Source organism: Hyposmocoma kahamanoa, unplaced genomic scaffold, assembly GCF_003589595.1.
Source record: "Hyposmocoma kahamanoa isolate Upper Pololo Valley unplaced genomic scaffold, ASM358959v1 192, whole genome shotgun sequence".
NCBI classification, from domain to species: domain Eukaryota; kingdom Metazoa; phylum Arthropoda; class Insecta; order Lepidoptera; family Cosmopterigidae; genus Hyposmocoma; species Hyposmocoma kahamanoa.
The window spans coordinates 9,372,430-9,389,498 of NW_020653719.1; the positions used below are offsets into that span (position 1 = coordinate 9,372,430).

Here is a 17,069-nt window from a genome sequence, read left to right on the forward strand (position 1 = left end):
TTTATTACTGTTTATTTTGCGATTTCACTGTGCCTGTCTTGAACACCCACTTTTTCCCCGAAGGAAGTTGACAGTTATTTGACACTAATGACAGCGACTGATATATTTTTTAAATTCTTTATGTGCAGAGAACTTTAGGGTCGTATTCCAGTACTCTACTCAATGCTCAAGTCGACTTGAGTATGATTTCAAGCGGAGTTTTTATTCCAGAACATTACTCAAGCGTAGAATCTGTAATCGGAGTTCACCTGAGTAATGTCAGAGGAAGTGACAGCTTGTGTCTTAATTTTAGAACAATGCTTGAGATTTGTTTCAGTTTTACTGTTTCCTAGGTCTTCGACGGAGGATCTATGGTTCGGAGTGTTAGCTGATACACGTGTTTGGAATTTGGTTATTTTAGGCGATTGTTCCACAGTCTCTGAGCTGTTTTATATTAGTGTATAGTTGTGTTTTATGTTTACCTGCTTGGGTAAGTGCTTAATAACTAACTAAACTCCCTCCCTTCCGTTGTTTACGTCGTAAACAATGGACAGGGTTCCTCCCGATCCCCCTGACCCTCCGGACAGGGATCTGTCTCCAGTGCCAATGGAGTTATCTCCTGCTGTCTTTACGCCTTATGCCACAAAACGACGTCTGGATATTGATCATGAGTCTCAACCAGAACCCAATAAAAAAGCTATAACGGATTCACTGCAACAACCGTCGTCCACACCCCCGGTTACAAGCCAATCCAGTGATCCCAAGGCAATTTACACTCACCCGTCGCTGACAGAAATGCCCAAACTGTATTCGGAACAGGATAAAGGTCCGTTTATTGTCCATGTTTCACGACAGGAGACAACTCCCTCGTCTGGTACTACTATCCGCCCCATAATCTTTGGTCAATTTTTAAACAAAAATAAAATTAGTAATGTTGTTTATGGTGGAATCAAAAAGGTTGGTCGGAACAGAATAGCTGTGGAATTTAAGACTGGTAAGGACGCCAACGAGTTTATCAACAATCATTTCCTACCTTTATATAAATATGAAGCTGTGATTCCGAACTACAATGTCACACGCTTAGGGCTCATCAGAGGTATCCCTACGGAGTTGACAATGGAGGAGCTAGTAGAGGCTATGGTTACACCTGACTATTGTGGTGTTGTGCTCAAAGCTAGAAGACTAAACCGCAAACAGATTGATAATGGAGTTACTACATGGGCCCCCACCCAAACGGTCGTACTGACATTTCAAGGTCAAAATCTACCCTCGAGAATTTTCCTCTATTACACGTCTATAGTAGTAGATGCTTACCAGTTGCCCACAATACAATGTAACAACTGCTGCCGTTTCGGGCACATTAAGACCCAATGCCGATCCAAGCCTAGATGTTACAGATGCGCCCAATCTCACCCCGGGGAGACTTGCTCAGTAGTGGAGGATAATGCTACTTGTTTGCATTGTTCAGGAACCCATTTCGCCACAAGCAGGAACTGCCTTGAGCACTCCCGGCAAAAATCTATCAAAATGCGTATGTCACAGGACAATATATCGTTTCAGGAAGCTGCTGCTCTCTTCCCAAATGTTAAAAGATCATATGCGGACACATCAAGGGTGTCCACTAGCATACCCACTACACTTTCACCACCCTTCCCAACACAATTGTCTCCCTCTACCCCGCTAACACAGTCTTACAGAAAAACAGTATTTCTGACACCTCGCCAATCAGGCCCTTTAGGGAAAAGTTACGACAGAGAAGCACACAACAATATAATTAGAGATTGTCCTTCTACTCTTCCTGATGGCTGTGCTTTAGGTAACCCCTCAAACACAACAGAGACCTCCCCTAATGATGACTGCCTTGACCTTCTATGGTTACTGGTCATTAACATTCTAAAAAAATTCAGTGATGTCCCACTACCGCCCAACGTTGCCCCAAAAATTTTACCTCTTTTAAATCTACTCACTAAAAATGGCTCTGAATATTGTTCAATGGAATAGTAACAGTCTAAAATCCAAAAAACATGAATTCCAACATATAATAAACACAATCTCTCCGTTAGTCCTTGCCATCTCGGAGACGTGGTTTCCCAGGGACTACATCTTCAATGTGCCCGGATTCTCGTGTCTCCGTGATGACAGGGATGATGGACATGGAGGGAGCGCACTTTTTGTTAATAAATCATTGCTCTTCTCCCAAATCCATCTCCCCTCACACAATAGAGATATACTTAACGCCGTAGCAGTAAGGATTGATGATATCTCTTTTGTGTCAATATATATTCCCCACCCTAATTTTCTTGTTTTGCAAGATCTTCGCTCCATTATATCAGTGCTCCCCTCCCCTATAGTTGTTATGGGCGATTTTAACGCGCACCATGAGTCCTGGGGATCTTATCGTTCAGATTCATTTGGCACCCTGCTTATTGACCTCCTGGATGAGCTGGATTTGTGCGTTATAAATAACGGCAGCCCCACAAGAAGGCCCAACCCAACTCAGAACCCATGCAGTGCAATAGACTTAACAATTTGTTCCCCGCAGTTGGCTTCTCTTTTAACATGGTGCACTCTCAAAAGTACATATGGAAGTGATCACTACCCCATTCTTATCTCTATGCCGGATAAAAGATTAAAAGTTCATTACACTCCCCCACTTTTAAAATTTAGATTAAATAAAGCTGACTGGTCATCTTTTTCGATGGAAATCAATAACAAAGTGGAGTCCCTCCCTGACGTGACGCCGGACAGTTGTCTTACGGCATACAGGGCATTCAAGGAAACCCTTTTAACGTCAGCACACACCAATATCCCTCAGAAACAAACAACGCGCAGAAGGATTTCACCTCCGTGGTGGGACGCTGATTGCACGGACGCCATCCGTAAAAGGAAGGAGGCAGAAAAGAAGTACAATGATCTAATGTCTCAGGAGAACTTTCTACACTACAAGCAGGTAGCAGCCCAATGTAGAAGGGTTCTGGCCCCAAAGAAAAAACATGGTTGGACAAATTTCTGTGAAAGCATGTCACCTCGTACTCCATCATCCGTAGTCTGGAGACAGATTAAAAGATTCCGCGGCTCTCTACGCCCTAAAGGAAACACCTCAAACGACCCCTCAGGTTGGATTCACTCATTTGCAGACAAGCTAGCACCCCCATCAGTCCCAAACAAGGACAATCTCCCATTGCATACTTTCACCTATATCTCGGCTTCTGAAGAACTTGATGGTCCTTTCTCTCTACTGGAATTGAATATGGTATTAACTGGGCTTAAGGATACTGCTCCGGGAATAGATGGCATCCCATATTCATTCCTCGTAAACTCAACGGAAAAAACAAAATTATATTATCTAAAATTAGTTAACACCTTCTTCGACGGGGGTATCATACCGGATGAGTGGAACAAGCAAATTATCATCCCTCTTCTTAAGCCCGGCAAAGATCCCCTCGACTGCAACTCGTACAGACCGATTGCCCTATCCTCTACCCTATTCAAAGTGATGGAACATATGATAAGGAATCGACTGGAATGGTTTTTAGAGAGGCACGGTCTATTGGCAAAAACTCAATTCGGGTTCAGAAAGGGATCCAGTACACTAGACAGCTTGAGTATCCTAACCACAGATATTCGTTTAGCATTTCAAAAAAAACAGTATGTCGTAGGCGTGTTCCTGGATATAGCAGCCGCCTACGATAACGTCCTTCTTCCGGTGCTAAGAAGTAAGCTACGACAGCTGAGTGTCCCTGAGAAGTTGGTTCGTTTTATTGTTAACTCGATTTCAGCCAGATCTATCGAAATTCGCTGCCATGGTACTTCTATTCCTCCCCTATCTGTCTGGAAAGGCCTCCCCCAGGGCTCCGTACTTAGTCCCCTGCTCTACAATGTTTACACGCTGGATCTGGAAATGACGGTTAACTCGTTCTGCCAGGTCCTGCAGTATGCTGACGATGTAGCCCTGTATGTACGATCAGAATCAGTCCAGGAAGCAACATCACGCCTCACTTCTGCCTTAACCTATCTGAGCGATTGGTTAGCCGAGCATGGCTTGTCATTGTCGGTTCCCAAGTGTTGTTGTGTTGTATTTTGTAGAAAAAGGAATATCCCATCCCCCCAGATTTTATGTCAGGGTGACTACATTCCCGTAGATACACATGTCAAATTCTTGGGCATGTTTTTAGACTCCAAACTAAGTGGGATTCAACACTTTAACTACATCAGCGGTAAATGTGAGAAAGGTGTTAACATTCTCCGTACCCTCGCGGGTATTTGGTGGGGTGCACATCCTTTTACCCAAAAACTGCTATATAACGCAATAGTCCGTAGCCATTTGGATTACGGCTCCTTCCTTTTGGATCCATGTAATAAATTACCTCTGGATAAAATAGTTAAAATACAATCTAAATGTCTTCGCATAATTTTGGGCGCTATGAAATCATCCCCGATTAATGGACTCCAAATCGAATGCGTGGATCCTCCCCTTTACCTTCGTAGGCAATTCCTTAGTGATCGATTTTTTATTAAAGCAGTGCATCATGCTTCTCACCCTCTTCTGGAACGGTTACAGATGTTGTCGCAGGCGACGAGGGAATCTGCTAATTATAAAACGCCGTGTGTGCTCCATAGTTTTAACAAATTCTGGAAACCTTCCCTGCCCATAGAGCAGTTCACTCGACTCCCAATATTTAACAATAATTTTAAATCACTAACATTTAAACCAGAGATCATCCTCAATTTTGGCATTAACAAAGATTCTCCTCACGCATCTAAACTGTTAAAAGAAAAATTAGCTACCAAATACGAAGGCTGGCTTCCGATTTACACGGATGCCTCTAAATTGCAGGAAGGTGGTGCTGTAGGATCAGCCGTATGGATACCTGCCTACAAAGTACTCCTTAACTACAAACTCCCACCGCTAACCTCTGTGTTTACCGGAGAAGCGGTCTCTCTCCTTGAGGCAATCCAGTTTGCTGAATCCCATAATTTAGGTAAAACCATTATTTTTAGTGACTCTCAAAGTTCCCTCCAGGCAATATTATCTAATCCGTTCCGCCTCAAAAACAAGTTCCCCATTATTTTGAAAATCCGAGAAGTATTGTACCGATGCCAACTTAAACTACTTAACATTATCCTGGCATGGATCCCAGGGCACTGCGGTATTCCCGGTAACGAGACTGCAGACTTATGTGCTAAACAGGCCATTACCAGTGGCTCCCCAACTTATGACAAAGTGTACCACCATGATCTTCTCACCCTGGCGCATGATCATCTACTGAGATCATGGCAGGTCGATTGGCAAAACACCAGAAATCGGGCAGGTAAATACTACTACGAGATTCAAAAATGTATCCCAAACAAACCCTGGTTTTTTAAACAAAAACTGTTCAGTAAACAGGCCGTATCCATCATCTGTCGCCTAAGGCTTGGGCATGCATGCACTCCCGTCCATCTTGCTAAAATTAGGATAAGGGATACCTCTCTGTGTGAGTGTGGCGTTGAGGATGGCACCACAGATCATGTTCTTTTTAACTGCCCTAAGCTGAACATTTCTCTTTACGATTTACTCCCTCAAGATGTCCCTCGTCCAACCAACATAAAGTGCATCCTCGAGATGTCCAAGCCCTCCCCTTTTAAAATTTTAAAAAAATTTTTGGCAATTAACCAATTAAAATTGTAAAATGTTTACCTTTTTCTGTTTTTTCCCTTTTTGTATTCTATCTAATTATTTATTTACTTTTAATTTCTTATATAACCCCTATCTAAAACTACACTGCTTGCATTAACTCATCATTAATATACCTATAACTTTTATTAACAACCCTGTTTTATTAGGCTATGCTTTGTGTTGTCCTGTGATGTTGCAACTGTGTGCTTTATTTTAGATAAACCCGCTTCGAGTCTCACAGACAGCAGTAAGGATCAAAATTATATTTGAAAACAAATCCACTCCTCCCGTGTAGAGGCTACCTACGACGTGACATTGGCGGAATTGTGAAAGTCACAAAACAAGCCACTAATAAAGAAGAAGAAGAAGAACTGTTTCCTAAACGGTACTCAACTGTAAAATCTTGTCTTGAGTGTTGTCAAAATATGTATTTACTTGAGTGAAGTCCGGGTTGCGCTTGAGTACATAATAATCGGTGAAAAAATTACAAGATTACGATGAAACCATTTGAGAATTTTGATCTTTATCAAAATATATCAATGATGAATATCATACTCAATTGCTTCAGATGTTGAAAGACCTACAAGATCAGTACGACATGGAAAATTTGGTAAAAAAATAAATTTACCCTATCATAGCAGATGAGTGAAATCAGACAACCATGGTTACCCAATCGCACCTGAAATACAGATTCTGGCTTAGAATAATAACGCATAGAAACCTAGTCCGCACACGCTAAGTGAGACAAATTGAAGCGCGCCCAATGGGCCTACACGAGCGGGCGGGCCTTCAGTGCTCAATGTCAACTTGCATCGCGAACAGATCAAGAATTTTAGCTAAAAATGACGAAATGTGCGGTAAATGAGTGTAAAAATACGTCGGACAAACATAAAATAGATACTAATATTACATTCCACAAGGAAGTAACGCGTTTCAACTTGTATTTTTATATAAATATTCACAAAAACCGAAAATTAACCTACTATTAAAACTAGTCTACATTAATTTGATTTTTGCCTCTCTTGTAACAGTTCGTTTGATGTGAAACTATCATTCTATGCGTTATTATTCTAAGGATTCTGGTTTGTTTACGTTTGTATGTACTGGATCATTAAAGTTAACTATTCTTTTATGGGTAACTGTAGGTATATGATTTTATTACGATATGATTCCGGAGTATCTGTTAAGAGTATCATTTCCTAAGTATAAGACTTACATTCAAAGTAACTTATAAAATGGCGTTTTCAAATTTAATATTTTACCAATGGAATTATTTGATTTTGACCAACTAGAATGTTATAATTTAAACTTCTAAGTTAAAATCTAGGTAGTTTCAATAATACAAGCTTTGTTTTGTTGATAGGCATATAGATAATAACAACTTTTCTTAAACGCTACATTGGTTTAAAAATTTCCAATGATAATACATATCATAGCAATTTAGGAATTGTAGCGATCATCGCCGCCTGTGTACATTTTTTATATCCCTTTCGATCAGCGTAATAAATAATTTTCATTTCCAATAGTAAATTTCAGCGTAACGTATTTGATTTTGACAATGTTAAAATTCTTCCTATAATGAAAGGCAAAGAGAACTGAGGCGATACAATCAAGTAGTAAAAGACAAATACGAATGAATGAACGAAAATCGCATAGAACCATGGATAATCCTAACCCAAACTTGAGTGAAAACTTGAGTGTAGTTCAGCTGAGTACAGCACTGAGTACTATTCAAGAATAAACGAAATGCTTAAGACTTGAATCAATGCTCAAGCCTTGCTTCAATGATTGATGATCACGGCGATACTTGAGTCACGTTCGAATACTTGAGTCACGTGGAATACTACCCTTAAGACTATTTTTTCCCATCCTCCAATTGTAGAGTACATACTAGACCACAGAACGTTTAGAGGGTACAGAAAACATAAAATAAAAGAGGGAATTACTTTTCTCTTAAGGGCGGGTTTTAATAGTTACATTTTTTACACGAATTAATTAATTAATTTTTAGTTTATGTACGTTGTGCGTTTCTTGATTACTAGTTACCATTAAGCTGATGGCTCTGAAGCCAATGCTTTATAAACAAATAATAATTTTCTCTTAAATTTATGGCAACACCATTTCTGTTGATGTGTCGTGATTGTCCAATAATTTTTTTACAAAATTTCGGAATTTATGAAAGAAAAACAATAATTTCCTAATAACTTTTGTTGTATTTATACTGCTATTATTATTCCATCCATAAATGATACAGTCATGGAGGACAGGTAAGTTACAAACCGAAAATTCGTTGTCTTAAATTGCAACAGGTAAAACTAAGTTAGAACAAAGTAGTTTATGACTAAATCGTCGTTATTTTCGCAGAACCATGGAATCGAGTTGTTCCACATTTAACGATATCGACAACGAACACCCTAAGAGCATTATCCACATCGATATAGATTGCTTTTACGCTCAAGTGGAGATGGTGCGAAGTCCCGAACTGTGCACTGTTCCACTCGGCATCCAGCAGAAAAACATTGTGGTGACCAGCAACTACGAGGCCCGCAATTACGGAATCCAGAAATGCATGCTCGTTACAGAAGCCTTAAAACTTTGTCCCAATTTAAAACTGGTAAATGGAGAAGACTTGCATGATTACAGAGCAGCTTCTAACAAGATTTTTGCAATCCTACAGAGCTGGAAATGCCCTGTCGAGAAATTGGGTATGGATGAAAACTTTATTGATGTCACAAACTTAGTACAGGAGAGGTTAAAATCTACTGATGTTAACAATATCACCCTGAGTGGTCACCTTTATGAAGAACCCAGCATGGAGTGTTGTGGATGCCATAACAGACTGAAGATAGCATCACAAATAGCAAGTGAGGTGAGGAAGAAAGTATTTGATGAATTAGGGTTCACAATATGTGCTGGTATTGCACACAATAAACTACTGGCTAAACTGATCTGTCCATTACACAAACCCAACGACCAGACTACAATATTTCCACAGCATGCAGTAAATTTTATGGCTACACTCCAGAGTGTTCGTTCCATTCCAACAATTGGGTCAAAGACCACAGAAACTCTCATATCTCAGAAAGTTTTGTCCGTGAGTGATCTGCAACAAGTATCCGTTGAAGTGTTAAAGAAACATTTCAGTAGTGACATGGCTGTTAGACTGAAAAAATTAAGTATAGGGGAAGATAATACTCCAGTGAAACAGACAGGGAAGCCTCAGAGTATAGGCTTGGAGGACAGTTTCAAGACTGTCAGTGTAAAGAGTGAGGTGGAAGAAAAATTTGAAGCCCTGCTCCAGAGGCTGCTTGTATTGGTAAGGGAAGATGGACGCATCCCAGTCTCATTACGAGTGACACTAAGGAAGAAAGATGCCAAGAGGTTGAGCAGTCACAGGGAATCAAGACAGTGTCAGATTTCACCCTCCCTTTTCACCATTGCCAGTGGCACTTTAACAGTAACTGCATCTGGTCAGCAGAAGCTGATGACAATAATTATGAGATTGTTCAATAAGTTAATTGATTTAAATAAACCATTCCATTTGACTCTTGTTGGTCTCGCATTCACTAAGTTCCAAGAACGTATGACTGGAAGAAGTTCCATAGTCAACTACTTAATGAATGACATTTCTGTACAATCTGTTCTCAATTTGCAAAATGATGGTGACACCTCAGTTTCCTCCATGGACTACTCAGCTGCCTCACCCAGTAGTAGCACAACAACTGATCTCTCTGATGCTGAAGTGGAACCATCACCTAAAAAGCCTAAAAAAGTTAACTGGATAGCTAAAAGAAGATGCCTGTCAAAGGAAGACATTGCATCACCAAGTAAATTGAAAGTGGGTGAACTCAGATTGAATTCTAAAGAGCTGGAAAAAGTTTCAGAACTTAGACTGAATTCAAGAGACAGATCTTTAACACCGAGAGCCAGTCCTGCAAAGGAATGCCTCTCAGATGCATCAGACACAATGAATGATGTGGCTGAAGGAGGAAACTGTGATGATTGCCCGAGTTATGTTGACAAAGAGGTATTCAATGCCCTTCCAGATGAAATGCAGCAAGAACTTAAGACAATGTGGAAAAACCCCTCAAGCTCAGGGATGCCAGTGCAGAGAAGTAGTCCCAGAACGAACAAAGCTAAACCGAACACAATTTTGAAATATTTTGTTCCACACAAATAGTATTAGTAAGATTTTTATCTTGTTAATTATTTTAAGTGTAAGTGAATGGTTTCTATTTTTTCAAATCATACAATTTTATTCAGCTGATCAAATACATGTTTATGTTAAAAATGTTTTGTTTTATTTAATTGAAGAGGGTTTAAAATAAATATGTTAGTGTGCAACTGGGCATATCATTTAATATCTATATTTTTTACAGCATCTGTGACCATGGAACTCAAGTCATCGAACTTGTGAACAGTATTTACATTGACTCTCAAGCTTTCGGCTAGGTTCCCGTATGAGACGACGTCAACGTTGAGTTGCAGCCGAATCTTGTCGCCATCGGTAACACCGCCGCTCTCTGTGCTCTGTTGGGAACTCTTCTCCCTGATTTGCTTCAGTCTTCTTAGTGACTCCTCAGTTCTCGTAATGGAGGTCAAAACGTCTTCCACATATTTGTAATATCTGTAAAAATAAAAGTGTGCATTGGTATTGTGAATACATTATTATAATATGCATTTTAAGTCATTTTACAATTGACTAGTGAATGGAAGAAATAGATATGGTACGACATAAAAGGTGAGGACGTGAATAAGAACCATGTTTGTTACCAAATATGTAAAGTTCACCATTATAAATAAATTTACAATTTAATTAATCCTTTTATATCAGGGTAAAATAAAAGTAGTGCAAATATCAAAATAATTACTCAATATTTTCTTTTCTAAAAATATGCATAAAACATGTGTATATCTTTCAATGTGTTCATAGATTAGTCTAATTATACAATGCCAAAAATACTTACGATACAGTCATAACATTAAATAACGATTCATACAACTCAATTAGGAATGCATTATCCAGTCTCTTTATTGCATTCTCATTAAACTCCTGGAGAGCTTTAGATATTGTTTCAATATATGCACAAGGCTTTGTTGGTATGCTTCTATTAGTCTTTCGATATAATCTTGGTATGTCACTCACTTGCTTCAACTGAACATTGAAGTGATCATACAATTCATGTACTATGCACTCTCTGATTTTTACTTTCGTCCCTTGTAAAGCACTTTCTGAAGGTTTAAGACTATGCCTAAGTATATCTTTGTTTTCAACTGGTATCCTCATTTCAGCAAGAGTCAGGAAACTTGGTAACCTTTCCAAAAGAATTTGTACGTCAATATGGATGTCAATACTGTTATCTAGAAGAGTTTTATTTACACTTGTCAATTCTTGTTTGGGAGAGTTTCTCTGGAAATAAAAGACAAAATTTAATAAAGTTCTAGTGCTTGTTTTGCTTGTTACTGTTATATGGTTGTGGTCAAATAAGTTTTTATAAGAAAATGGGATGTAAGACTTAGTGAATGCTATGTGCAGATGGTATCATCCTCTGTGCAACAAACTTTCAGTTTGTTTTGACGAATTCATGTTGAATTACAATCAAAATGAAATCATGACTGCTTCAAAAAAGTTCAAAATACCTGAGCACAATAAGTGGATGCCCAATTGACATATCTTGATAGTAACTGCAAAGAGAGCTTCCAAAACTTGTGCGCTAAGGCCTCTATGTAAACTCCATCAGACCAGCACTCTTGCAGGGCCATCCAGCACCTGCTGGTTTCTTTTAGAATAAAACCCTCTTCAGCTCCAACAGTGGGATTCTTTTGTAGCACTGCTTCGTAACCTCCTGAAAGTAAATGTTTACACTTTAATAAAGCTTCATTAAAAGACATTTGCAAAATGTTTTTATAACTTATTTTTCTAATAAATCACACCTGTAAATAAGTGTGCTTGATTTGAAGACTTCAAAAAGACTATGTTTATGTAATATTGTTAACATTAGGAAATAACTGTCTCTTACCTGCAATTTCTTGAAACCGTATTTGAAAATAAACTGGCAAGTTCCATCTCTTCTGAAAACTCCTATACTCCGTTGTTTCCCTCAATAACTTCATTGTTTTCTCGTCTGTACAATACCCTTCTAACTTTCTTATGAACTGCATGCTTTCACTGTACCTCCTATAGAATATCTGCGGGTTGCCAGGAGCAAATATTGAAGCAAGATTAACCTCTAGTCTGTTCTCAACTTCGCACCAAAAACAATTCACTAAAAACCTGTAATTCTTCACATGAAACATCAACTTAGAATGTTGCATAACAGTTAACAATAGTTTTAACTTGGTCTCTAATAAGAATAAAATTCTTTCATAGATGCCTTGGAGTCCATCCTTGCTTCTTTGCAGTGACGGCTCATTAATGATATCCTGAAGTAATGGAGCGACAGCTTGCTTTCTAATATACATTTCTGTTTCACTCACACGATCTAATGAAGTCAATGTGATTAGTGTTTTCAAAAGATTCTCTTCATCATTGTCGTTCCAAAACTGGAACAGTAATTCATTTAGGGTTTGTACAAGCTTGTTTCCCACTTCTTTAAATAGTGTTTTATGGTCTGGCTTGATCTGACTTTCACATTTTGAAATAGAGAATTTTAATTGATTGTATTGCATTGCTGCTCGGTCAACAAGGGCTACTTGATCAAGTTTTTTCTTGTCAGCAATGTTTCTTAATATGTTTTGAAGTGTGTTTAGGCAGTTGATAGTTTGGCTGTAGTATTTAAGAAGCTGTTTCTTTTTTTGAAGTGCATGTCTCTGACTCAGCCACATAGACAACTCTTTCATTGCATCTTCCAAGCATTGTTTTACAGTCTGTAATGTTAAAAGCATATAAGTTATTATATATGTGACCTCTACTTTTACTACAATGTTATTTACAATTGTTGATAGGAAAATAAATCAGTGGAACAACTGCACAGCCTTATCAGATTTGAAGGTATTTTATTATCAATGACATAATGATGCCCTACTTTAGAGGTCTCAGAGGTACAGCCACTGCACCCATCACCCTGAGACATAAGTTGACAAGTCCCATGTGCCTGTAAATTCACCAGCACCCTTACAAATTTATATTATTTCATTAACATTCAGTATTTATTATATAAATGTCAATCATTTCACAATGGATTGCTATCACTAGAACAACAATAAAAATTACTCACTCCCACTTCTTCATTCAGATGCGCTAACGGCACTTGAATTTTTATTATAGCTTTGTCGAAGCCGATAAGAGTGGCACACAGGTTGACGAAATTCGCGTAATCTTTGTTGATTAACTCTATCATTGCCAGCCGAAGCACTTTTAGGTAGACGCCCAAATCATCACGCATCGTCTCCAAAGAAGCCACATTTTGGTGCTCCACCAAGAAATTATCGACGGAGAAATTTGTCTGCAATTTATATAAACTCGTAATGAAAACATGCGTAAAGCACTTTAGCATAAAATCGAAAAGTATCACAGGAAATTCGCGGAAATACCTTGACGAAATCATTCCGGTCGAAACACAGTCCCCGTGGTGCCGGCGGCAGTGTAAACTCTATAGAATCGTTATCCATGCTACTGGGCTTGTAGTTCTTTTCTATGAAGGCACCATCGTTACGAAATATCATTAGAAAACTGCAAAATTACCTATTTAAATCGCTTTCTTTTGCGACCATTTTGACACTTCTCTGACGTAGGTCTGACACATCACACGTCAGTTTTTTGAGTTCGGATACACATTAGACTATTTACGAGATACACGAAGTTTGATTTTTTGACATCTTTCACAACAGGAAAAAATTTTTCCTAAATGAAAATAAATGAAATTATTCCGAAAAAAATTAAGAAATGTAACTTGGAATGAAGGAAGTTATTCTAAATAACTGGGAGAACGTATTTATATCTAATATTTTTCTCGTTGAAACTTCACAAATCAATACATTGGCTTCTGCAAGTTGCTAGTTCTTTCTGTACCCTATACACTGAATAGTAGAACTAAGCACGTAGGTAATATAAAACTTGGGGAATTTATCGTTCCCCTAACGAACAATAAAACGGCCTCGTAAAAACTGTAATATTTCATAACAATTACATGTACGTACGTACGTACGAAATAATTCCGACTCCCTCTAACTTAAATGTCAATGGACTTAAATGACAATTTACGTAATTAGAACACTATCAAATATTTTTGGCAAGTGTGACACTCGAAGATAAAAACCGAGTCTAGTCCAGTACTACTACTTTAGTCTAGTCCTTCCAATTTGGGGAGTTTGTCGTTCCTCTAACGAACAATAAAACAGCCTTGTGAACTTCATAAACTAATATTTCATAATAATTGTATGTAGAAAATAATTCCGACAATTTGCAATCGCTCTGACTTAAGTGACAATTTACGGAACTAAAACACTAGGTATCGAATATTTTTGGCAAGTGTGATACTCTCCTTGGCGACTCTCGTCCAAAGAGACTGCCACAGCGAGCCGGTGATAATAGGCGGCGTCTAAGCCGCCACAAAAATAATTGTCCCGGAGAATAAAACATAAATGTGGCAATTAGATTAAGCAGAAATTTTGGTCCACACCAATATCTACATATTAATATAACTATGTAAAAGTATTAAGTACTGTCGATATGCCAATTATCCCTCCACAAACAACATCAATTTAAACCTCATTCTAATGAAGCCTAAATTACGCCGTTATTGTACAAAATTATACAATAATGATCCTATAAACGGATATTAACCACAGCTTATTGCAATATTGTTAGAACAACCCTTCTCGATAGTCCTCTTTGAACATTCTTGTTTTTTATAATCGAAGAAATGGTCGAACTAAATGTTGAAGATCTCTATTTGAACCGAGCAAAATTCGTAATGAAATTGTTTGGTGTCTGGGTGCCACCAGATCAAGAGTCTTTAACACAAAAGTGCTACAGAATCTTTATGATGTCTCTACAATACGCATTTCTTTTATTTCAAACAATTTATATTATTCAGGTGTGGGGCGACCTTGATGCCGTTTCTCAAGCATCTTATTTATTGTTCACCCAGGCATGTTTGTGCTTCAAAGTGACGGTCTTTCAATTGAATATGAAAATACTTAAAGATTTGTTGAAACGTATGAATGGGGATGTTTTTAAGCCGCAATCGCCTGTACATGTGAAGTAAGTACTAATAAGTAAGAAGGCACCTAAGTAAATAGAAATATCACCAAAGATTTTACGATTGCTCAATGAAAACAAAGTCTAAACAAAATCGCGTGAATGAAGTGGCCATAAACTGCTACTCTGTTGTAGACTAGTTTTTTATTTCCTGAAGGTAAAGGCTTCTCTAGAATAAGGAGCTATTTTTCACACACACACACACACACACGCACAATCCGCTTGTGTTTCATTACCTACCTTTCGTTTTTATTTTGATATAGAATTCTAAAGTTCCACGCATCACGGATCAAGCGGCTTCTTTTGGGCTTCATGATCAGTTCGCAAGCCACATGTGGTCTTTGGGCACTCAAGCCACTGTTTGACGACACAAATCGCAAGTTTCCATTTGATATGTGGTAAGTTATAAAATTATAGGTGAAATAACGCTGTGCGAAGTAATAAGGAGGTATTTAGGATGAAAACTTCAATTGTTTTCATTGACTTACAATTATATGGACGTCGGGTCCGCGCTAAAAAGTGTCCGCACTTGTAAGGCGCTAAAATCGTATACAGAGCGCCAAACTCCGCTTTAGTCTTCATTTGTTCGATTGACAGCGCGATACTGCGATGACATTACAATTTAAATTTCGAATAGGTTGACTTGGGACATTTTTTTCGTGGTTTTTGTATTAGACCCGTCGTCCATTTATTTGTAAGTCAATGATTGTTTTACAAAAATTAATGTTTCTAAGAAGGGCATTATATAACGTCATGATTCGCACTTGAGTTTATGCTACCTCAAAAATGGCTTTGGTTATTCCGCATCAGTGAAATTGTTGAATCAATCACTTTGGACAAAATATATAGTAAAATTGAGGATTTGCACGACTACTAAACGCTGCTACACATTAACACTGTTCTTACACAAATGTGACACAGAACAGTGTTTGCATTCGGTAAGCGAGGAGCGTACTCTTCATTCATTCAATATATAATTACGTGTACTATACGTTTATTTCTATGCAGGATGCCAGTTCATGCCGATCAATCTCCGCATTACCACTTAGGCTACGCGTTTCAGCTGCTGACAATTTGCATAAGCGCGTACATGTACTTCGGCGTCGACAGCGTTGCCCTTTCGATGGTCCTCTTCGGCTGTGGCCAGCTAGACATTGTTAAGGATAAACTTATGAGCGTACGTTTGTTTTATTTCGGTTACTTTTAAAAATGTATGTCACTCGAGTGATTAGTTGGTCGTAGCTAGGACGAAATCCAAGTAAGTGAATTGCGATTTACTTTTCGTGTTTTTAAGTAGCATTTGAGATCATAACTAACTTCACAACTTAGATTACTACAAAGCATTTTTTGCAGGTAAAACCAACATGGAAAAAACGAGGACAGGAAATGAATTTGATTCAAACGGAAAACTACAAAATTCTTACTGAATGCATTGTGCAACACCAGTCAATTGTTTCGTCAGTATACTCGTATATATAAACTTTCTATCCCTGTGTCTAAATCATAGATATAGAATAGAGATGAAACGGATATCCGGTAACTATCCGGTATCTGGCCTATCCGGCCATTTTTTGCTATCAGGCCGAATAGTAAAACAATATCTATATATGTTTTTAATATATTTAAAACTGAGAAAAATTCATATTCACTACGCCAAATAAATTTATTTACTGATTAAAAATGATACAAATAGGAGGCAATTACAGGATCGTTTTATTTGTTTATGACTTGTAACTGAAAAAACTATGAAGTTAGATAACGTTACCTGCAAATTTGTTACTCAAATTTCAATCAAATCAAAAAGGCAAATTATGGTGGATGAAACCCATGTTTTCTGTATTAAATGATAAAACTTGGTTTCATAAACGAGACCAGCTTAAAAGGACAGTTTCATATAAAACTTTGTTAATTTTTAAGTACTACGTGTTATTGCCAGACGACCAAATGAAAGGATCGCGAGAAAGTATCGCGATCACGTTCGATTTAAACTATCTTCAAATACAATGTGTACCTACTTACAATAATAAAACGTGTAAGTAATAAGTAATAAGTTTTTTTAGGACTCTGTGGTATGGCTTGGAATTAGTTAGATCATAAATAAATTAATGAAAACAATTTGAAACAAAATAATAACGAGGGTATCAAGTGCTAGGCGTATCTTATAATAACTAAAAATTTTAATATAAGTTGCACAAAAAATGTAAACTGTCGCCTAATAATGAAGTGCTA

The 17,069-nt window shown here is 37.9% G+C and overlaps 4 protein-coding genes across 5 annotated transcripts in view; 3 read left to right on the forward strand and 1 right to left on the reverse strand.

The window, feature by feature from the left end:
* Positions 1-497: 497 nt before the first annotated feature.
* Positions 498-6,003, forward strand: LOC113226503. 2 transcript variants are annotated; one of them, XM_026459137.1, is made up of 2 exons: positions 498-3,095; positions 5,856-6,003. In XM_026459137.1, the coding sequence occupies exon 1, from the start codon at positions 526-528 to the stop codon at positions 1,978-1,980; it is 1,455 nt and encodes a 484-aa protein (XP_026314922.1). In that variant the 5' UTR covers positions 498-525; the 3' UTR covers positions 1,981-3,095; positions 5,856-6,003. The 2 variants fall into 2 exon arrangements, with proteins under 2 accessions (XP_026314922.1, XP_026314923.1); XM_026459138.1 differs by having other exon boundaries at positions 498-973.
* A 1,902-nt stretch (positions 6,004-7,905) lies between these two features.
* LOC113226556 (DNA polymerase iota) lies at positions 7,906-9,902 on the forward strand. Its single transcript, XM_026459225.1, has one exon. It carries the CDS (start codon positions 8,007-8,009, stop codon positions 9,816-9,818), a length of 1,812 nt encoding a protein of 603 aa, XP_026315010.1. The 5' UTR covers positions 7,906-8,006; the 3' UTR covers positions 9,819-9,902.
* Positions 9,903-9,983: 81 nt separating this feature from the next.
* LOC113226576 (conserved oligomeric Golgi complex subunit 2) lies at positions 9,984-13,350 on the reverse strand. The gene is made up of 6 exons (XM_026459267.1): positions 13,172-13,350; positions 12,856-13,083; positions 11,659-12,505; positions 11,279-11,484; positions 10,606-11,048; positions 9,984-10,265 (listed from the first exon to the last, which is right to left on the reverse strand). The coding sequence occupies exons 1-6, from the start codon at positions 13,301-13,303 to the stop codon at positions 9,992-9,994; spliced, it is 2,130 nt and encodes a 709-aa protein (XP_026315052.1). The 5' UTR covers positions 13,304-13,350; the 3' UTR covers positions 9,984-9,991.
* A 1,120-nt stretch (positions 13,351-14,470) lies between these two features.
* The window catches only part of LOC113226511 (odorant receptor Or1-like), a 25,036-nt gene continuing 22,437 nt past the window's right edge, over positions 14,471-17,069 (forward strand). Inside the window, exons 1-4 of the mRNA XM_026459153.1 lie at positions 14,471-14,843; positions 15,104-15,238; positions 15,849-16,017; positions 16,194-16,297. Of these exons, the coding sequence (XP_026314938.1) occupies positions 14,503-14,843; positions 15,104-15,238; positions 15,849-16,017; positions 16,194-16,297 (749 nt within the window). The 5' untranslated portion in view covers positions 14,471-14,502. The remainder of the gene's footprint in view (positions 14,844-15,103; positions 15,239-15,848; positions 16,018-16,193; positions 16,298-17,069) is intronic.